This window comes from Clinocottus analis, unplaced genomic scaffold (assembly GCF_023055335.1).
Source record: "Clinocottus analis isolate CAN_PGR_092001 unplaced genomic scaffold, fCliAna1.0.p SCAF_36, whole genome shotgun sequence".
In the NCBI taxonomy this organism is placed as follows: domain Eukaryota; kingdom Metazoa; phylum Chordata; class Actinopteri; order Perciformes; family Cottidae; genus Clinocottus; species Clinocottus analis.
The window spans coordinates 1,168,814-1,188,813 of NW_027176109.1; the positions used below are offsets into that span (position 1 = coordinate 1,168,814).

A 20,000-nucleotide genomic window follows, 5' to 3' on the forward strand; every position below is an offset into this window, starting at 1 on the left:
AGAAGATGAAAATAGCTGAACATAAAGTATGGCTGGTGTGTGTCTGTGTTGTGTTGTGAGTTGTGACTCTGTGTGACGATGTCCTGCCACCTGCTGGAGGCTGCAGACACAACCGCTGCTTTCACTCAGAGCGCTTTTATTTTGTTAAATCTCATCATGAGGCTCAGCTGCATCCTGACACGACGGTTTCCTTCAGGAGACGTCAGTGATTTAAACTCACACCTGATGCTCATTTACTGATGGGATGTTTAAGCCGCCCGCACATCTATTACACACACCAAACACACACCAAACACACATCTATTACACACACCAAACACACTTTAAACACACATCTTTTAAACCATTAAATACACACATGTAACTGTATCGGAGACTATTTAACCTTAAAGTTAAGGTTAAATAGAAATAAAACCTCCAGAAGTCAGAAACAATATCAGACATGAGCCGTGCGTCTGGCCGTAAAGAAAGAAAACAACAATAAAAATTTGTTTAAGCAGATAAATAAGTAAAAAGAAGAAAACCAAACAATCAAAAGGACCACGCAACACTTCAACATGTCAGTCGACACTAAATTCATTTACAGATATAAAACAACAAATATGTTCAAAGAGTTTGATATTTAACGCAATGTTTTTCATTTTGTGTTCTTAAATCTAATTCTATTGTGTTTTTACCTTAAGTTTAAGCAAAAGAAGCTTTTCATCGTACTTTCAGTTATCTGTGCACGAAGCAATAAAATCATCTTGAGTCTCGAGGCTCGTCAGTCTGAAGCTTCATGCTGACTTTGTGGGTCAGATAATAGTCCAACAACACAACACAGTTGTTTTGTGTGTGTGTGTGTGTTGCAGGATTAAGTTATAATCTAAAGAACAACATCATCGTCTGCATGAAACCTTTAATAAAGCACTCGCATGTTGATTTAATAAAAAACTGCTTTCTGGGCCTTTTATCCCAATTTAAAGCCTCGTGCTTTACGTCAGCTCGTGTATCACACAACGATTGACATTATTTTAATATACGAGTCAAATGTCAGCGGTGAAAACATGAAAAAATGGAAACATGAAAACATGAAAACATGGAAACATGAAAACATGAAAACATGAAAACATGGAAACATGAAAACATGGAAACATGAAAACATGAAAACATGAAAACATGGAAACATGAAAACATGAAAACATGGTAACATGGAAACATGAAAACATGAAAACATGGAAACATGGAAACATGAAAACATGGAAACATGGAAACATGAAAACATGGAAACATGAAAACATGAAAACATGGAAACATGAAAACATGAAAACATGAAAACATGAAAACATGGAAACATGGAAACATGGAAACATGGAAACATGAAAACATGAAAACATGGAAACATTGCTCCGTATGCAAAACAACCTGCGGATGCAATCAGATGGAGTGCACAAGAGGAGGTGAGCACCAGCCTGCAGCTTCAAGACGTCTCGTTGTGTTTGACCGAGGAGTCTGCCCTTCACACACAAACACACAAACACACAAACACACTACACACTCATCAGACAGATCTGCACCCGCGGGCTCTATTAGACCATGTGCTTATGAGCAGATAACCATTTGGAGATATGGAGACACAGCACCGGCTGTGTGTGTGTGTGTGTGTGTGTGTGTGTGTGTGTGTGTGTGTGTGTGTGTGTGCATGAGAATGCTCTGCTGTAATAAGCCGCTGCCTGCAGGCAGACCATAATGAGTCCTTTCTGCAAGGTGAAGGAGCGGAGAGAGCAGACAATGTGCTTAACTTATAAAACACATCCACAGCTCGTGAACGCAGCGTGAAGGAAAAGGACAGCGCTTCCGGCTGCGACTCCACAGATCGATGAGACGCGTTGAAGGTCAATATCACGCCGGAAGGGCGAGATGTTTTTCATTTTTGACATTTTGTCGCGTGATCAAAACATCGAGTTTGTGTTTTGCACTTCGACACAAAGCCGTGACGACACTGTAAAAAGGTTTAAAATGCCAAAGTTAATTGGAAAATGAACTTTTCACCGTTAATAAACATTTTGTAGACACGGACACTAGATGGCGCTGTTTAGTTTCGACTGCTCGCTGCATGACGGCTGACGTCATCAGGTCACATGTGAGACTGTTATGAACACAGTTTTCCATGTCACGCGTGTGTTTTCCACCTGCCTGGATATATATATATATATATATATATATATATATATATATATATATATATATATATATATATATATATATATATATATTTATGTGCTCTTTGCATGTGTCATGCGTCAGTTTCAGAGTGTATAATTTCATGTATTTTCTGTCTTGTCGCCACAAACACAACATGGCAGAGTCCACATGGTCCAGATGTTCACGTCTGATTTGCTTGGAAGTGGAAGAGAAAAAACACGTCGGTGACGGCTGGAGACGCTCTACTGTTGTTGTCTTTAAGCTGCCTTCATGAAACACAGCAGAGAAGTGTTGATGCTTCTAAGCAGCCAGGAGCTTCCAGCAAACAGTGAAGAGTCTGGATGAGTTCAGGGAGCAGGAAACACAAGAGGCTGGAGTGAGCTGAACAAACACCAGCATGGCAGGGAAAAGCAAAGCATCTGTTGCAGCTGTGTTGGTGTGCAGATAGATCAGCACGTCTCTCCCCCGATGCCTGAAGGATGAATAGTGTCTGTAAAGGCAGAGCCAGACGCAGAGCACTACACGTGCTGAGTCTGGTGACTCCGTCGTGAGGCCGAATGTTTCTACTCGCTCTGTTCCTGCGCTGCTTAATCCTGATTCTGTACCAGTGCTGTTTTCACCGCTACGGTGGCCTGCAGGGAGTGGGAGTGGAGGGAAAAGAGGAGAAAGCAAGAGATCAACTGGACTGATATTATATGGGAGGAAGAGGCAAAGAGAAGTCAAAGAGAAAAGTGTTGCGAGGGGAGACAGACAGACTGACGAGTCACATGCGAGTCTATATTTAGGGGAGGAATGTACACAGAGGCCTCGTGGAGAGAGAGCACAACAAACAAACTGTCCTGCAAAGAGTCCACCTCCTTTGCATCGCAGTCACACGGCGTCGCCCGCAGGAGGAAGAGGCAGCAGCACGTCAACGCATCGCAGCCCCTCCTGACACCTCAGCACCGTACGACAGGTACAGAGGAACAGGTGAGAGACGTGCTGCGCTCAGGCTGCTTGTCTCCATGTTGTTGCCGTGGCTTCAGACGCATTCAATGCCAATATAAATATTCCATATGTTGAAATTTACATTCTGTTCTGTCACATTGAGTTAGACTTTAAAAAATTGGTATTTTGCACCGATTTGTAAAGCATGCAACGGATTAGAAGAGCTGCAGTCACGTGCAACCACTCGTTATTCCATGGGAATGAACCGATGTGCAGGTGTCTGGTAATCTACTTTTTGTCTGAAAATGAGAAATTCAAGGTTTTCAGTGACAGTTTACAAAGAACATTTGTGGTCTGAATTATGGATACAGGATGCATTGAATCTAATGTTTGTCAAATTCTGTGGATTTCATTCAATTCTACGTCTTAGACTGCTGCACTAAACTAAAGATATAATCCAGTTCTTTTTATAAAGTGTAACGCACTTTAAAGTAGAGCAACTCTTCTCTCATGCGATGGCTGTTAATCCCTATTTTACTGCGAGCCCTTCAACAGACTCACTGAGCGACTTCATAGCTGAAACGCTTGAATACAAATGAGAGTTTGTGTCTGCTCGTACGCGTTGATGGAGCCTACATGAAAAACAACAACCTGAAAACTAAATGATTCATAAAGTTGACGTACCTTATTGACGAATACTCGTACGTTATTGACGAATGAGGTACGAGAGGCAGTTCTGTATCGTCAATAATGTACAGTTCAAGGTGTCGTTAGGCCCGACGCGCAGTGTGAAAGCAGGTTGTATGACTCAATACACCCCGTGACTCACTCTCAACCAATCAGAACGCTTGATTTGGTCCTCTCTCGCTCTCTCCTCAGCATGGATGGACCGGCGGTCCAGATCTTCCTCTACAAAGACGAGGAGCAGTCCTCCAGCCTGCTGCTGCAGCTCAACGGCCTGAGGCTGGAGAAGGTCCTGACCGACGTGTCGCTGTGTTCGGACGGCACGGAGACGCCGTGCCATCGCAGCGTGCTGGCCTCCAGCAGCCCGTACTTCAGAGCCATGTTCTGCAACAACTTCGTAGAGACGCAGCAGACGCAGATCGACCTGAAGGGCATCGCGCCGCCCGTCCTGAGCAGCATCGTCGACTACGTTTACACGGGACTCGCCAGCATCAGCATGGATACCGTGCTGCCTCTGATGCAGGCGGCGTCCATGTTGCAATATGGCCGCCTTTTCGAGGCCTGCTCAAGCTTCCTTCAGGAGCAACTGAGCCCGGACAACTGTTTGAGCATGACTCGGCTCTCTGAGATCCTGAGCTGTGAGAGTTTGAGGGACAAAGCGAAGGAGATGGCCGTGAAGAGCTTCTCTGACGTGTCGGCGTCCGAGGATCTGTGCGAGCTCTCCTTACCGGAGCTGATGGGATACCTGGAGGACGACGGCCTTCACGCCGAGGAGGAGCAGGTCTTCGAGACGCTGGTGGCTTGGATCCACCATGACCCTTTATCCAGGCGAGGCGCAATCGGAGACCTCTTCAAGAAGGTTCGCCTCCGCTACATCCATCCCACGTACCTCTTTCAATTCATAGCCAACGACCCTCTGATCCAGTCCTCCGCCCTCTGCGCCGAGCTCATAGACTCCGTCAGGCGACTGATGTTTTCCGGCGACGCGGCGGTGGACTTCCAGCCTCTCTGGGCGGCGCCGAGGCGCTACTCCTGCCACGACGTGCTGGTGGTGGTGGGGGGGAGGAAGAACAGCGAGCAGACCTCGAGGGAGGCGCTCGTCTTCGACGAGAGCGCCGAGGCGTGGCAGCGGCTCGCCAAGCTGCCCATCCGCCTGCACAAAGCCTCCTACGTCGCCCTTCACAGCGTCCTGTACGTCATCGGCGGCCTGACCACAACCACGAAGACCCACCAGGTCAGCTCGGCCGTCTACACGCTCTCCCTCAAGACCAACCAGTGGCGGACGGCGGAGCCCATGCTGACGCCCCGCTTTGCCCACCAAAGCGTCTCCTACCTCCACTTCATCTTCGTCCTCGGTGGCCTCGGGCCCGACAGACGACTGACGGACAGCGCGGAGAGGTGAGTGGGACCAAACATGGCCTCTTTCGGTGAAAGGCCTGCAACGCGCATACAAGCACATCTTTATAACGCCATCAGGTACAACAGCATGTTCAACCAATGGGAGGCGATGGCGGCCATGCCCGAGGCGGTGCTGCACCCCGCGGTGGCCGCTACGAACCAGAGGATCTATGTGTTTGGAGGAGAGGATGTCCTGCAGAACCCAGTCAGAATCATACAGGTAACGTTCCTTCAATCGCTTGACATCATTTCCTGCTCCATTCACTCACTCACTCATTCACTCATTCTGTCTCCCCTCCGGTAGGTGTATCACATTGCCAGGAACATGTGGTCTCGGATGGAGAACAGGACGGTGAAGAATGTGTCTGCTCCTGCTGCCGTCGTGGACGACAACGTCTTCATCATCGGAGGTAGACAACAGCAGGGAACACAATGTTTTTGTCATTTTCTGAACTCGCAGACGCCAAACATGAGGGCTCAGCCCTTCATCGAACCTCTTCATCGATCTCCTGACCTGCTCAACGACGTCATTGACTTACTCATGGCTGAAACATGAGTGATCTGGGCTTCCTGTGAGCTCGAGGACCGTTCAGGGACCGGGGAGAGAGTGGGATTTTTTGTTGGCCGAGTTCACTCGAACGCCTGAAAATCCTAAAATATTTATTTAAAACATGTAACTTCACTTAATCAAGACCAACCTTCGCACACATACTCCTAACATATAAAGATATGTTATATGTATTATTCATTCAATCAGCAATTATTAATATAGTTACGATACCAAAAATAACTTTTATTTTGACTTACTTTACCTTTTCTGTGTACGATCATAAACTAATATACCACTAACAGATATATGAACTTATTATCTATGTTCAAAAGGGTGTTCTGTATATTATAACTTTTTAATTATTCAAACAGCCCTCGTGGTCGAGGAGATATTCTGTCTTTAGTACGGGGATGCGAACCATTCAGCATGTGAGGAAACTGGCTGGAAAACGAGGTTGACATGACGCCTTTGAATCAGCTCAGAAGGTCATTTTGTCTCGCTTTATTCCTCAGAAAGCATCAGGCAGTGTGTTTGTCTGCCCTTCCCACAGGATACACCCGGAGAATGATCGCGTACGACACCAAGGCCAACCGCTTCATCAAGCGCGCCGACCTGAAGGACAGGAGGATGCACCACTCGGCCGCCGTCCTGGACGGCAAAGTCTACGTCACGGGCGGACGGCGCGTCGCCGGCCACGACGTCATCGAGGACTCGGACGGCTTCGAGTGCTACGACCCGAAGACGGACGCGTGGACGTCGAAGGGAACGCTGCCGTGCAAACTGTTCGACCACGGCTCGCTGACGCTGACGTACGTCTCCACACACGGGAAAAACCACGGCTGAGCTGTGACGCCACGCCGGGTTTAAGAAGCAGCTTCAGTCATGCGCTCATTCAAAATGGCCGACTCCACACCTGGAAATGCACTTTTTCTATGTGCCATGTGTTTTCTATGTTTCTTTTTGAACTTGCAAAGCTATGAAAACAGCCCTCGTGCTCTCCTCTCCCAACCTGTGTGGACTTCACAGAGCTCGTCGTGCTATTTTCAGCCCCGGCTGTAAATCATCAGATTTCACTTGTCACGGTTAAATCCCGGCGGCTGTGTCTCTTGGTGAAAGTCTGGATTAAACTTGTTGCTTTGCGCTGCAAAAATATTGTGATAACGTCGGCGCCAAATATTTTCCGTGCAGCGGTGCGATCAGGATAAAAAGCATAAGAATGTGTTGAAAGTATAACTTTAGATTCTTTTGTTGATGTTTTTGGATCATTTATTGTGCTGTGGACCCACTTACCCTAAAATAATATACTGCAACCTAATATGTCTTCTGTTTACTAAGAGAACGGGTTATAGGACTCAGTGGCGAAGAGAATAGCCTCAATCGCTGTATTTAGATGTTTTTTATGTTTTTGTACTGCTAATACGAGTACTAACTATGGATTTTTTACAATAAAAATGTAATTGATACACGTGGCCTCTCTCCCTCTCAGTGCAGTGTGTCTTAGACAGTCATCATGTGACTGTGTGGCCCCGCCCACAGCCTCCACATGCGTTTGGCCTCGCCCACAGCCTCCCACATGCGTTTGGCCACGCCCACAATCTCCCATATGCGTTAGGCCCCGCCCACAGCCTCCCACATGCGTTAGGCCCCGCCCACAGCCTCCCACAGCAGGTCCACAGAGCACTGGTGCGTGTGGAGCATGTTCCCGTCATCCACATGAGATGAAATACATAGAAAACGTTTCACATTGCAAAGAACGGGCTTTAAATAAATATGATCCAGAGCGGAAGATTGCGACACAGCTTATTGCTCCACCTGTTGCAGGTGAAGTAAAAAAGCCCCGCGTGGTCACAGCTGAGTGACATGAATCATGAGCGCTGACACATGCTGCTGGGGGGTCGAGGTGGGAGGACCACAGGAGGTCATGAGGAGATATTTACAGACAAACAAGAGGTCAACATGTCACAGAGCAGGAGGGAGAGCAACCGATGAGCAGGTTTCACAACGCAGAACCTGAGCCAGTGATGAAACACATCCACGAGGAACAGCAGCAGGTGTGTGTGTGTGTGTGTGTGTGTGTGTGTGTGCTTGGGATTAAGGTTTTTGGAGGGTCGAGCAGGACAGCTGTCCCGTCCGGTCACAACATCACAACAAAAACAGCAAACAAGAGCGATCGTGCTCCAGGACGCAGCTTTAGATGTTTCTCGCTCGATGCCTCCGTGTGTCTCTGAGCTGTTGACACAAACATGGGGTCACCTTCAAGCTACACAACGTACACAACGTCTTGGGAGCATGAATATCTACACACCATTGTGTGTGTGGCTACATAAAGGAAGACGTTGAGGTATTTCATTGATAACGTTTGGCCGGCTCGATGCTCTGCGTGTGAAGTCACTGGGGTTCATCCTCTGAGGACCGTGAAGGTCTGAGCTGCCATGTCATGACACGCTGCTGGTTGTGACTCACTGATAACCTGAACTGGGACCTTCCCAGTCAGACACCACTGACCGAACACTGCGGGGACTTTCCATGTGGTCCTGAGGTCGACGCCCCAACAGACTGAATTAGACTGCAGTGACTGACTTCATTTATTTGATGGGACATTTTAATCCATCACATCTAAGCACAACAAACCCAGATGCTGTGTTGAGTGTGTTTAGCGAATGCTCTTGAAGTTGTGTAGTACTTTGTGTTGGGACACCGTGGTGAGTCATGATCAGAACATCGAGTCAGAGCACATCTGCTCAATGTGCTCGGCGATCCTCTCATGTGACATCGTGTTGACAGATTTAAACATGCGGAGCTTTTGACCTTTTGCACACAGGAGGGTGTAACATTCATGAAGGATCCGTTCCCCAAAAGCTTCAGCAACACGGCAGCGAGAATGTTTTAATGAATGATCAACGATATCAATCTAATAATAATGTGCTGTTGTTGAGGGAGAACCACTTCCTTTCACAACAAGGTGAAGAAGAGAAATACAGGAATCAACAGAGCGCTTCTTTAATTTAAAAACCTGCCCATCTGTCGGCCCTTTCCTCTGCAATGTCCTCACAAACTACAGTGTGTGTCTCAGTGTGTGTCTCTGCAGCCACGAGGGCTGTTTGATAATGTTGTGTTATAATAAAAGGAACACATTCTGACTTTGATGAAGTGAAGCAGAACAAAGTCACAGAGGGTTTAGAACAGAGAACATTCAGGCGAGGACTCCAACATTTTAATTTTCTCATGTCCCAAACCACATATTTCACTTGTATATTACTTATGATGTTCAATACATCCAAAACTTTTATTTTTCATAAAACAAGCTGTGATTTACAGTTTCATGTTGCAATGGCTCAGTCTTCCCCCTGGAGGATGGAAGGGTTTTAAAAGGTTAAAATGTGAATGTCATAGTGCATCAGTGCAAAAAAACCCCACATTAGTCAGCAAGCCGGGTCATGCTACATGCTACACACACACACACACACACACACACACACACACACACACACACACACAGAGTGTGCAGACTTGTGTGTCGTGTCATGAGGTATGAAGCCGGTTCTCCTGCTGCAGGAAGAGAACTTCCCATCAGGAACATGGCGTCGCCCTCAAGGCCTCTCAGATGAGCGCGTTCACGCATCACGTGGTCATTGAGCCGATGAGCGTTGACCCCGCTGGACACATCACCTCTGATGGCACCGAGCGCTTTGTTGGTACTTTGTTGGGGGAAAAGTAAATAACAACGATGAACTCTCTGCAGACACTTCATGCTCTGGAGGGACCCAGAGGACAAGTTCATGTATTTATAATTCCAGCAGTGAATAAGATTCAGGGCACTTTTGCAGCCTTCATATTCACATCGTCATAAAGACATCTTCACTTCAGGAACAGTTACTTTAATCAACACCAGCACAGTATCCAGTAAAACTGTCAGCTTATCGTTATAATCCAAAAGCTTTTCAAGTTGGGTTCTGGAACAAAGTCAGAATCTAAATGATTAATATTATATATGACGTATATGTGAGTGTATGTGTGTATATGTGTGTCTATGTGTGTATATATGTGTGTCTATGTGTGTCTATATGTGTGTATATGTGTGTGTATATGTGTCTATGTGTGTATATATGGGTGTGTATGTGTGTATATGTGTGTCTATATGTGTGTCTATGTGTGTGTCTATATGTGTGTCTATATGTGTGTCTATGTGTCTATGTGTGTGTCTATGTGTGTGTCTATGTGTGTATATGTGTGTATATGTGTGTCTATGTGTGTATATATGGGTGTCTATGTGTGTATATGTGTGTCTATGTGTGTATATATGTGTCTATGTGTGTGTCTATGTGTGTCTATGTGTGTCTATGTGTGTCTATATGTGTGTATATGTGTGTATATATGTGTGTCTATGTGTGTCTATGTGTGTCTATGTGTGTTTATGTGTGTCTATGTGTGTCTATGTGTGTATATATGGGTGTGTATTTGTGTGTATTTGTGTGTCTATGTGTGTCTATATGTGTGTCTATGTGTGTCTATGTGTGTCTATGTGTGTATATATGTGTGTCTATGTGTGTGTCTATGTGTGTATATGTGTGTCTATGTGTGTATATGTGTGTCTATGTGTGTATATATGGGTGTGTATGTGTGTCTATGTGTGTATTTGTGTGTCTATGTGTGCACAACATTGCTCAGTGATGAATCCCGGTCACTGCGGTGGTGACAGAAGTATTCTGATCTTTTACATGTTAGTAAATCTTATTATTTTTAATTGTGTGTCGGATGAAAAATATGAAATATAAAAAGGTTTTGGGACTTCAGGCCTTCTCTTGTTAGTATGTTTTATCCATTTTTTGAGCATTCACACAGCACATGAACATGTCGAATGAGCCACACACTGGAACTCAAAACACCTGTGCAGGTATGCCGGGCCTTCACTATATTACACTCATATTTACATTATATTTATATTACATAGCTACAGGACACACCGACAAAGAGAAACACTTTAAATAAACACTTTGAAGTCCAAACGGTCCTGTAACTTCTCCCTGAAGTCAAGGTGTGGTGCGTTTGAGTGCAGTCGTCACAAACATGTCCGCGGTCCCTCTCTCCTCCGGGACTCATCAGGTGAAACCTCCGGGCTGAAGCGCGGTGTCCTCTGTCTCCACGTGACCGTGACACGCAGGAGAGCTTTTGCAACGCTTCGAGTTGATAAACAAAGCCACGTGTTGCAGGGAAGCTTTCCAAAAGGGGGCGGAGCTCCGCGCATTTCCGGGTTCTGGGTCGAGGATATAAGAAGCGCTGCGCAATGTCAACAGAGAGAAACACGTAGAGAGCCCGTCGCGTGCACAGGAGAGGACACACACTTTGTTTGCTGCTTCTTCTTTTATTTCTTTAACTCCAACCTCGTCCAAACCGGAAATGCCTTTCCTCGGACAGGACTGGAGGTCACCGGGTCAGAGCTGGGTTAAAACCGAGGAGGGATGGAAAAAGACAACAGCAGACGAGAAGAACAACAACAACTACAACAACAACAACATCATCAACGTCTCCGTGGAGAGGTTGGTCACGAGTCCAGAGAGAATCCTCATCAACTAAATGCGCCATTATTTTTTTCTATTAATAATTTATACTTAGAATAAAGTCTCGACAGCGTCATGAACAAAGGAGAAGGCCTCCTCCCTCCTCCCTCCTTCCTCCTTCCTCCTCTTTCCTCCCTCCTGTTGCTTCTTTCCTTCTCTTTAACCTCGTGTGTCTTGTTATTCTGGGGCCTGGCTAATCACTGGGCTATTAATAAACTCAGCACGCGGCTGGATTAACGCGCGTCTGTCGAGTCCACTTTCCACAAAAAAAACAAAAAAAACAAAAAAAAACCTTTAGCCCGAACCAAGGTGACTGTGACGCGCAACACAGCCACGAGCACGCGCACGAACACGAGATGCCTTTTTTGTTTTAGTGTCAAACCATGATGAACCATGCAAAGCATGAAACTCTGCAGATGAAGTGTGTGTGTGTGTGTGTGCGTGTGCGTGTGTGCAGCCCCTACTTGGATAAAATGGTGAAGTGATGCCTTTAATGAAATATGCGTGGTTGTGTTTTTCCAGCTTCTGCAAGGAGAAGGAGGAGGAAGAGGAGGAGTGTTTCAAAAAGGAGAACCTGCCGCTCTCTCTAAACTACGACATGGCTGCCAGGAAGAGGAAGAAAGACCAAATGAACAACAACGCTAAGCTCCCCTGTGAGGCCCACGCAGCAGCACTGTTTTAAAGATGCAGAAGATAAAACATTCAGTGTTTTTATGTGAATCTCATCATAAGAAGCATAAAGTTTCCAGAAGGAACTGAAGGCGTTAAACTGAGAGGATGTTGTGCAACATTCATTACACTTATTATTGTTTATGATTAGTTTTCCAGCATTCTATGCTTCAATACCTGCTGTGTGTGTGTGTGTGTGTGTGTGTGTGTGTGTGTGTGTGTGTGTGTGTGTGTGTGTGTGTGTGTGTGTATATATATATAATCTAATACAATCGATCTGCTTGGTCTCAGACTTCCACAGGGAGAAGTGGATTTACGTGCATAAAGGAAGCACCAAGGAGGTAAGCGCCGGCGTCCTCGTGGCGCTGCAGAGTGAACGCGGTGAGAAACGCTGGCGCTCTTTAACCCCTCGTGTCCTCCACAGCGCCACGGCTACTGCACGCTGGGAGAGGCCTTCAACCGCCTGGACTTCTGCAGCGCCATCAAGGAGACGAGGAGGTTCAACTACGTGGTCCGAGTGAGTCTTCTGCTTCTGTTGTTGTTGTTGTTGTTTCCTGTGTGGTTGTGTTACAGGAAATGCGTTGTCAGAGGGTGTGCAGGGCTCTTTCAATGCTCAGCAGGCGACGCTCTCAATAGTGATTTTGTGTGTGTGTGTGTGTGTGTGTGTGTGTGTGTGTGTGTGTGTGTGTGTGTGTGTGTGTGTGTGTGTGTGTGTGTGTGTGTGTGTGTGTGTGTGACATTTTGCCGTCATGTGATCGATAAAGCGACGGCATCCCGAAAATTGACCAACGCAAAAATCCATGATTGTTAACCAGTTGAGTGACTTTAAATCTTTTTTATTTTTTCTGAATATATTCTAACTGTTAAACTGATTAACACACACTGGGATGCTAAAAGCCGCCACACACACACACACACACACACTCACACACACACGTGTGTCTTCGCTCCTTTCAGTCTCTCTCCATTTAAAACTTTCCCATAATCCTTTGCAGGAACATGACGTTGCGGACGCAGTAATTCTCAGTTGTCGGCAGGACGGCGAGTGTTTTTACGACCGTGTAGTTTTTATCTGTAACGCGCGAGGCGTCGGCGTTGTGACATTACTGAGATGTCTTTTATTTTTTATTCTACAAGTGATTCAAGTTCTTTAAAACCCTTCAGACTGAACTTTGTTTCCGTTCTGGATCGACTTGCTTTTTGTTGCCGGGCAGGTTCCAGGAGACCGACCCGCGAGCGTCGCGCTCGTGCTCGGCCGTGTCCGATGGCCTTTGGGGTTCATGCCGCTGGTCTCGGTTACGCGGGTCGGGTTCCTCCACAGAGACACCAGAGCGCCCTCTCTTTTCTCTCTTCATCAGAGGTCGTTCCAAGGACACGGCGACCTTTTGAAAAGCGTTCTGTTTGCCCGAGCCGTCACGCGGTGAACCCGTCCAGTGTGTGTTTTTTGTGTAGAAGTGTGTGTGAGCTGTGGCGTGCGGTCCAGAGAACAGCCGGAGCTAAAAGTAGACGCGTTGTTCTGCCGGCTGCTCTGCAGAGAGAGCAACGCTTGATGAGCGGCTAAAAGAAGAAGGGCTCGGATTAGGTTTTAGCAACTGAGCTGGAATGAATGAAAAGAGGCGCCAGGAGGAGCAAAGAAGCTTAAAGTTGTTTTTTAAAGGACGGGGAGGTTGAGGATGTCGGAGGATGATGTAGTTTAAAGGTGAGCCATACTAAGACGCTCAAAGAGCCGGTCCTTCAGGATTTGACTCAACTTTTGTAATTATGAACCAGTTTAGAAAACGTTCAATGAGGAAAGTTTACGTACTGTAATGTTCGGGTTATAAGCCGCTACTTTATCAACTTTAAACGTGCGGATTAAATGTCTGTGCGGCTAATTTATGAATTCTTCTGATTTCTAACAGCAGTTGCAGAGAAATGCTAGCGAGCTAGCATGAGCTAGCAAGCGTTGGCGAGCAAGAGCGTGAGCTAGCGAGAGAGAGAGCGTTAGCTAGCAACTCAGCAGCAACAGCGGCTTATAAACCACCGCGTCTTGTTTAAGATTAAATACAACTTTTGTTTTTAGCAGATGCAGCTAATAAAATGATAGAATTATGATGCAATTTACCATACAAAATGACCAGAAACTCACACTCACACACTCACACACACACACACACACACACACACACACACACTCACTATGTTGACGTTGACATAAGAACAAAGGTCGCAGCGGCTCGGTGAGAATTGAGTAAGCAACTTGAGTTCCTCCGTGATGTCACAGCGTCTGCTGAAGGCCAGACGCCACACACACACACACACACACACACACACACACACACACACACACACACACACACACACACACACACACACACACACACACACACACACACACACAGTCAAATGATTCAGCTACTTCACATGACGGGAAGATCGGGCGTCAAATATTTTTAAAAGCTTGTTTGCGGAGGCCGACGCTGACAGGCCAAACAGTGTGTGTGTGTGTTTTGTGTTATTTATTGCGATGAAGTGTCCTGTGAGCTCGCAGCATAACAAACACACACTCACCAGCTGATGATGAAACTGACGTTTCTTCTTCTCTCTGCTTCAGCTCCTGGAGCTCATCGCTAAGTCCCAGCTGCCGTCGCTCAGCGGCGTGGCGCAGAAGAACTACATGAATATCCTGGAGAGGGTCGTCCAGAAAGGTGATCAGCTTTTAGAAGAAAGAGGCTCAAAATATCAGCAGCATCCATACAGGCATCTATATAAATGTTTATTCTTTTAATCAAACTATTGTCTCTCATTCATTTGAGTCATTTAAGGTTTACTGTATGCTTTGAATCCTCATTGTTAGTTTAAATACTACATTTTATCACTTTTTACTGTTTACACACACATTTCACACAATGTTTGATCATGAACGTTTAGTTTAAAGTCATGAACATTTAGTTTAAAGTCATGAACATTTGGTTTAAAGTCATGAACATTTAGTTTAAAGTCATGAACATTTAGTTTAAAGTCATGAACATTTAGTTTAAAGTCATGAACATTTGGTTTTAAAGTCATGAACATTTGGTTTTAAAGTCATGAACATTTGGTTTTAAAGTCATGAACATTTGGTTTTAAAGTCATGAACATTTGGTTTTAAAGTCATGAACATTTGGTTTTAAAGTCATGAACATTTGGTTTTAAAGTCATGAACATTTGGTTTTAAAGTCATGAACACTTGTTTTAAAGTCATGAACACTTGTTTTTTGGTTTAAAGTCATGTAAATGTGGGTGGGGCGGTGTTGGAGTGACTCTGGTGCTCTGACCGGGCGGGACAGTCACCAGACGGCAGCGCAGTGTAAACCAAATGTTCCCTCTGCTAAACAGAGCTCCGGCTTGTTTAAGGCGGCGTTGAGAAGTTTTTATAAACGTCCAGAAGAAGAGGAGCGGAGTCCAAAACATGCGCTTTGACGACGTGTTTCTTTAATGACTTGCACCGAGTGTTTCAGCGTCTGGCCGGACGCCCGGCCGCTGCTAATCTCTCCACTTTTTACTTATTTGTTCATAAACAATTGATGGTTGTGGTTCCCTCTCAGTGCTGGAGGACCAGCAGAACGTGCGCCCCATCAGGGAGCTGCTGCAGACGCTGCACGGCTCGCTCTGCGGCCTCGTGCAGGACATGGGCAAGTCGGTGCTGGTGGGGAACCTCGCCACCTGGCTGCGGCGCATGGAGGTCATCCTGCAGTGGCAGCAGCAGCTGGACCACATCCAGATCAAACGGGTAAAACTCACTCACTCACTCAGTCACTTACTCACTCAGTCACTTACTTACTTACTCACTTACTTACTTACTTACTCACTTACTTAATTACTCACTTACTTACTTACTTACTTACTCACTCACTCACTCACTCACTTACTTACTTACATACTCACTTACTTACATACTCACTTACTTACATACTTACTTACTTACTTACTTACTCACTTACTTACTTACTCACTCACTCACTCACTCACTTACTTACTCACTTACTTACTTACATACTCACTTACTCACTCACTTACTTACTCACTTCCTTACTCACTTACTTTCTTACTTACTTACTCACTCACTTACTCACTTACATACTTACTCACTCACTTACTCACTTACATACTTACTCACTCACTTACTTACTTACATACTCACTTACTCACCTACTCACTTACATACTTACTCACTCACTTCCTTACTCACTCACATACTCACTCACTTACTCACTTACTTACTCACTTACTTACTTACTCACTTACTTACTCACTCACTTACTTCCTTACTCACTCACTCACTTACTTCCTTACTTACTTATTTACTTACTCACTCACTCACTCACTCACTCACTCACTCACTCCTTCCCTCCCTCCCTCCCTCGAGGCAGGAAGTCACAGAGTTCTCTGGCGCTGCATGTTCCTGTTTGACACTGTGTTCTTCCCTTCAGCCCACATCCTCGGGCATGACTCTGACCTCGCTGCCCGCCAGCCTGCACCTGAACATCATGCAGCGGCTGTCGGACGGCAGAGACCTGGTGAGCCTCGGCCAGGTGAGCCCCTCGCTGGGGGCGCTGGCCGAGGACCGGCTGCTGTGGAAGAAGCTCTGCCACTACCACTTCACGGACAGACAGGCACGTAGAGGGAGGACGGACTCACTCGCTCACACACTCACTCACTCACTCACTCACCTCTCACGGCTACAGTGTGAATCATCTCAATACAGAATATATTCTGCAGAAAGTTGACGTTTAAAGACGATGTTTCAAAGTACTTTTCCTCTCTTCGCGTCCTAAAAGTCCTTCTTCTTCTTCTTCTTCTTCTTCTTCTTCTTCTTCTTCTTCAGATCCGGAAGCGCCTGCTGGTGTCAGACAAAGGTCACCTGGAGTGGAAGAAGATGTACTCCAAGCTGAGCCGCTGCTACCCGCACAGAGAGGAGTACAGCGACACGCTGCACTTCTGCACACACTGCCACATCCTGTTCTGGAAGGTAGTGACTCTTCTCTTGTAGTACACAACCACGACAACGCAAGCATTTGATATTGATGTGTGTGTGTGTGTGTGTGTGTGTGTCCTCCCAGGACACAAACCATCCCTGCACAGCCAACAACCCAGACGGCTGCACCATGCCGCTCTCCCCTCAGGACTTCATCAACCTTTTCAACTTCTGATCCGCAAACCAGAAGAACGGACTGTACATACTGTACATAGAAAAGTACACATGTAGTACACATGTTGTTTGTTAACAACACATTTGATTCCTGAATGTTTTGTTTAGTTGAGGTGTAACTGGGACGACGATGCAATCCAGATTATTTTGTTGTTGAACCTCTGGGAGAGTTCCCAGTAGAGAGAAAGGAAGGAGGCAAGGGAGACGGAGGAGGCAAGGGAGACGGAGGAGACGGAGGAGGCAAGGGAGACGGAGGAGGCAAGGGAGACGGAGGAGGCAAGGGAGACGGAGGAGACGGAGGAGGCAAGAGAGACGGAGGAGACGGAGGAGGCAAGAGAGACGGAGGAGACGGAGGAGGCAAGGGAGACGGAGGAGACGGAGGAGGCAAGAGAGACGGAGGAGACGGAGGAGGCAAGGGAGACGGAGGAGGCAAGGGAGACGGAGGAGACACTCGGCTGAGTTCAATGTGGAGGTTGAAGTCGCTCCAAAGCAAACGCTCCTCTTGACTTCGGACTTGTGCATTTTTAAAAAAAAGATTTTTTTAACCCAATTTGGGAATTTTTCATTGTTTTTTTTTTTTTTTAATGTTTTACACTTTTTTTTTTTTTTTTTTTTTTCACACACGGGAAAAAGGACGATTATTCAAACCTGTGATTTATTTTTTGTGTGGAATCTATTACAAGGTGTGTGTGTGTGAGTGAGAGAGAGAGAATAGTGGGCACTGGCGTGGAGGCGTTCACCTGAGAGATGGACGGTGGTTTCGGCGATTAATCGTTAAAATGATGTTGGCACATTTTTTGGGGGATTGTTCTTTGCTGTTTTTCACTTTTATAAAGATTTGATATGAGTTTTTTAATATATATTGGTGTTAACTGCTCTGCTGCTTCTACCGCTCACCTGTGTGCAGCTTCACCAAACATTGTACCGGACGCAACACCGATGGCGTGTGCCTTCTCACACCCGTTTGTTTTCAGATCCTGATGCTCGTCATCAGCGACCGTCTCATTTACTGAGTGGATGTTTTCCAGGACTCTGAAACATCTTATTTTTCTGTATCCTCCTGCATGACTTCAACACCAGCAGAGCGTTTTATGTTTTAGATTCTAGCAGAGAATGAGAATATTAGTGTTTCCTGTATCGCTGCTGACGGCGAGGATCCATGTACATGCAACGCCTTCTGTTTCTGTTGAATAAAGACAAGAACCTTAACCTCTCTGTGTGTGTCTGTGTGTGTGTCTGTGTGTGTGTGTGTGTGTGTGTCTGTGTGAGATGGGGTTTCTTCCCACACGATGATGCATGTCTCAGGTATTCTTCTTTTCAGATTTAATGCCCACGCTGCCTTGAGGCAAAAGGTCGCCCTCTATTGGTGAAATGATGAACTGCAGCACGTTTATTTTTCAAATAGGAATGAGTTCTGCTTATTTCATCAGAACATGAAAGTACCTCAATCAGAAATGTTTTCTCTGCCTTTGTGTTTCTCCATCAGTTCACCAGAGTGTTTAAGCTGGAGGATGAAACACTGAGGCTGTAATAATGAAACATGACATTCCCTCTGCAGTGGCTTTAAAACCACAAAGCACTCTGGGACATTGTGTTTGTATAATAATATCAGCAGGTTGTTAAACATCGAGCTGACGTCGTGTTTTCAAAATGTCCGTTTCTGTTTTAATTGTTGCAGCAATAAGTAAAAAAAAAACATTTAAAAAGCAAATTAATCTTTTAGCATTACATTCAGATAATATAAACAATACAGTATCTCCACAGAAAGTTTTTAAATAAAATTAGTTATACAAATATTATGTAAATCTTCATTTTTTACCAAGACATATGATCCTTGTCGTGGTGAGTTGGGCAGCTCCTCCAGGAGTAAAACATCTCGTGTGCATGAATGATACTAAATCAATAATAAAGAGGCCGAATGAAAACGTTTCACTGGACCACAGAAGCCAAACACGTCATCTGCATCTTCCGTCACAAATCTGCTGGTTTAAATAAAAACACTGTAAATGTACTTTAGCGTCGCGAGCAGACGCAGAAGGTAACGTTTAAAGGTACATTCCCCTTCTTTTTGTTGTCCAGATAAACAATATCATGTATTTCTAAAGCTAGCAAATGTTTATCTAGCGACTACATCGTCTTCTTTTGTACTTTCCCCTCATGCAAAACACATCGTCTACAGTGTGTGTGTCTGGAAACACGTGAGCACCAGTAAAAAAAAGCTCCGGTCATCAGAGTCGCCGGTGAGGAATTACATCAGTTCAAATAAAAGTTGTTTTGTGCATATTGTCATTAAGACCAGACCTTTGTTTCCTTAAAGACGCGTTCATGTCCGCGCTGCAGCTCGTCCTGTGAAGATGTGACGTGAGAGCCAAGGAAACGCGTGGAAGCGATGATACCATACTCTGGTATCAGCGGTCCACTTTCGCCTTGATGAGACGAGTCGTTAGCAGAGTTAGCGATGAGCAGCACCCGCCAGACGCCTTCATCCAATCGGCTGGCGGCGGCGTTTCCCCGTCAGTCTCATCTTTCAGTGCGAGGCGATCGATACACAAGAACCGACTCCAGAGGATGCTGAGAACACCGGTCAGTTCATGAGGCGTGAAGCGTGTAAAGACGTCACCGCCGTCCAACTGCAGTCCTGCAATCAAATGAGCACTGAGCAATACGACACACACACACACACACACAAGCAGAAGACCTTGGATTTTGTTGTAGTTTTGAGGGGGGAAATGAAAGAGTGGCGTGCTTCACATAACCCGGTGAGACTGAAGGTTGCAAAGAAGAAGAAGAAGAAGAAGAAGAAGAAGAGGAGTTACCAGAGCTAGTAAAGGTCACAGAGGTGCCTTCTCTCTTTCAGAGT

General features: G+C 45.7%; 3 protein-coding genes across 6 annotated transcripts in view; 2 read left to right on the top strand and 1 right to left on the bottom strand.

Annotated features, from left to right (window-relative positions):
- The first annotated feature begins 3,072 nt into the window (after positions 1 to 3,072).
- Positions 3,073 to 7,170, top strand: LOC137799563 (kelch-like protein 38). 2 transcript variants are annotated; one of them, XM_068596366.1, is made up of 5 exons: positions 3,073 to 3,153; positions 3,991 to 5,193; positions 5,272 to 5,413; positions 5,498 to 5,603; positions 6,294 to 7,170. In XM_068596366.1, exons 2-5 carry the CDS (start codon positions 3,992 to 3,994, stop codon positions 6,584 to 6,586), a joined length of 1,743 nt encoding a protein of 580 aa, XP_068452467.1. In that variant the 5' UTR covers positions 3,073 to 3,153; position 3,991; the 3' UTR covers positions 6,587 to 7,170. The 2 variants fall into 2 exon arrangements, with proteins under 2 accessions (XP_068452467.1, XP_068452466.1); XM_068596365.1 differs by lacking the exon at positions 3,073 to 3,153 and adding an exon at positions 3,331 to 3,394.
- Positions 7,171 to 11,056: 3,886 nt separating this feature from the next.
- Positions 11,057 to 18,349, top strand: fbxo32 (F-box protein 32). Its single transcript, XM_068596390.1, has 9 exons — positions 11,057 to 11,280; positions 11,824 to 11,954; positions 12,262 to 12,311; positions 12,395 to 12,487; positions 14,564 to 14,657; positions 15,537 to 15,721; positions 16,422 to 16,604; positions 16,817 to 16,960; positions 17,052 to 18,349. The coding sequence occupies exons 1-9, from the start codon at positions 11,141 to 11,143 to the stop codon at positions 17,139 to 17,141; spliced, it is 1,110 nt and encodes a 369-aa protein (XP_068452491.1). The 5' UTR covers positions 11,057 to 11,140; the 3' UTR covers positions 17,142 to 18,349.
- Positions 18,350 to 18,800: 451 nt separating this feature from the next.
- Positions 18,801 to 20,000, bottom strand: part of prelid3a (PRELI domain containing 3A) — a 2,913-nt gene continuing 1,713 nt past the window's right edge. For 2 of the 3 annotated variants that reach the window (XM_068596354.1, XM_068596353.1), the window contains exons 6-7: positions 19,957 to 20,000; positions 18,801 to 19,778 (exon numbers count right to left, since the gene is read on the bottom strand). The exon at positions 19,957 to 20,000 is cut by the window's right edge and continues 31 nt beyond it. In XM_068596354.1, the coding sequence (XP_068452455.1) occupies positions 19,972 to 20,000 (29 nt within the window). In that variant the 3' untranslated portion in view covers positions 18,801 to 19,778; positions 19,957 to 19,971. The remainder of the gene's footprint in view (positions 19,779 to 19,956) is intronic. The other variant, XR_011079426.1, reaches the window with a different exon arrangement.

Excerpts from the sequence above, each read along its gene's own strand:
- LOC137799563 (XM_068596365.1), top strand. The coding sequence starts at position 3,366 with ATGGGAATGAACCGATGTGCAGGTGTCTG. Across the intron at positions 3,395-3,990 it reads AACCGATGTGCAGGTGTCTG|CATGGATGGACCGGCGGTCC; the intron begins GTAATCTACTTT and ends CTCTCTCCTCAG. Across the intron at positions 5,604-6,293 it reads CAACGTCTTCATCATCGGAG|GATACACCCGGAGAATGATC; the intron begins GTAGACAACAGC and ends CCCTTCCCACAG.
- fbxo32 (XM_068596390.1), top strand. The coding sequence starts at position 11,141 with ATGCCTTTCCTCGGACAGGACTGGAGGTCACCGGGTCAGAGCTGGGTT. Across the intron at positions 11,955-12,261 it reads CAACAACGCTAAGCTCCCCT|ACTTCCACAGGGAGAAGTGG; the intron begins GTGAGGCCCACG and ends GCTTGGTCTCAG. Across the intron at positions 12,488-14,563 it reads GGTTCAACTACGTGGTCCGA|CTCCTGGAGCTCATCGCTAA; the intron begins GTGAGTCTTCTG and ends TCTCTGCTTCAG.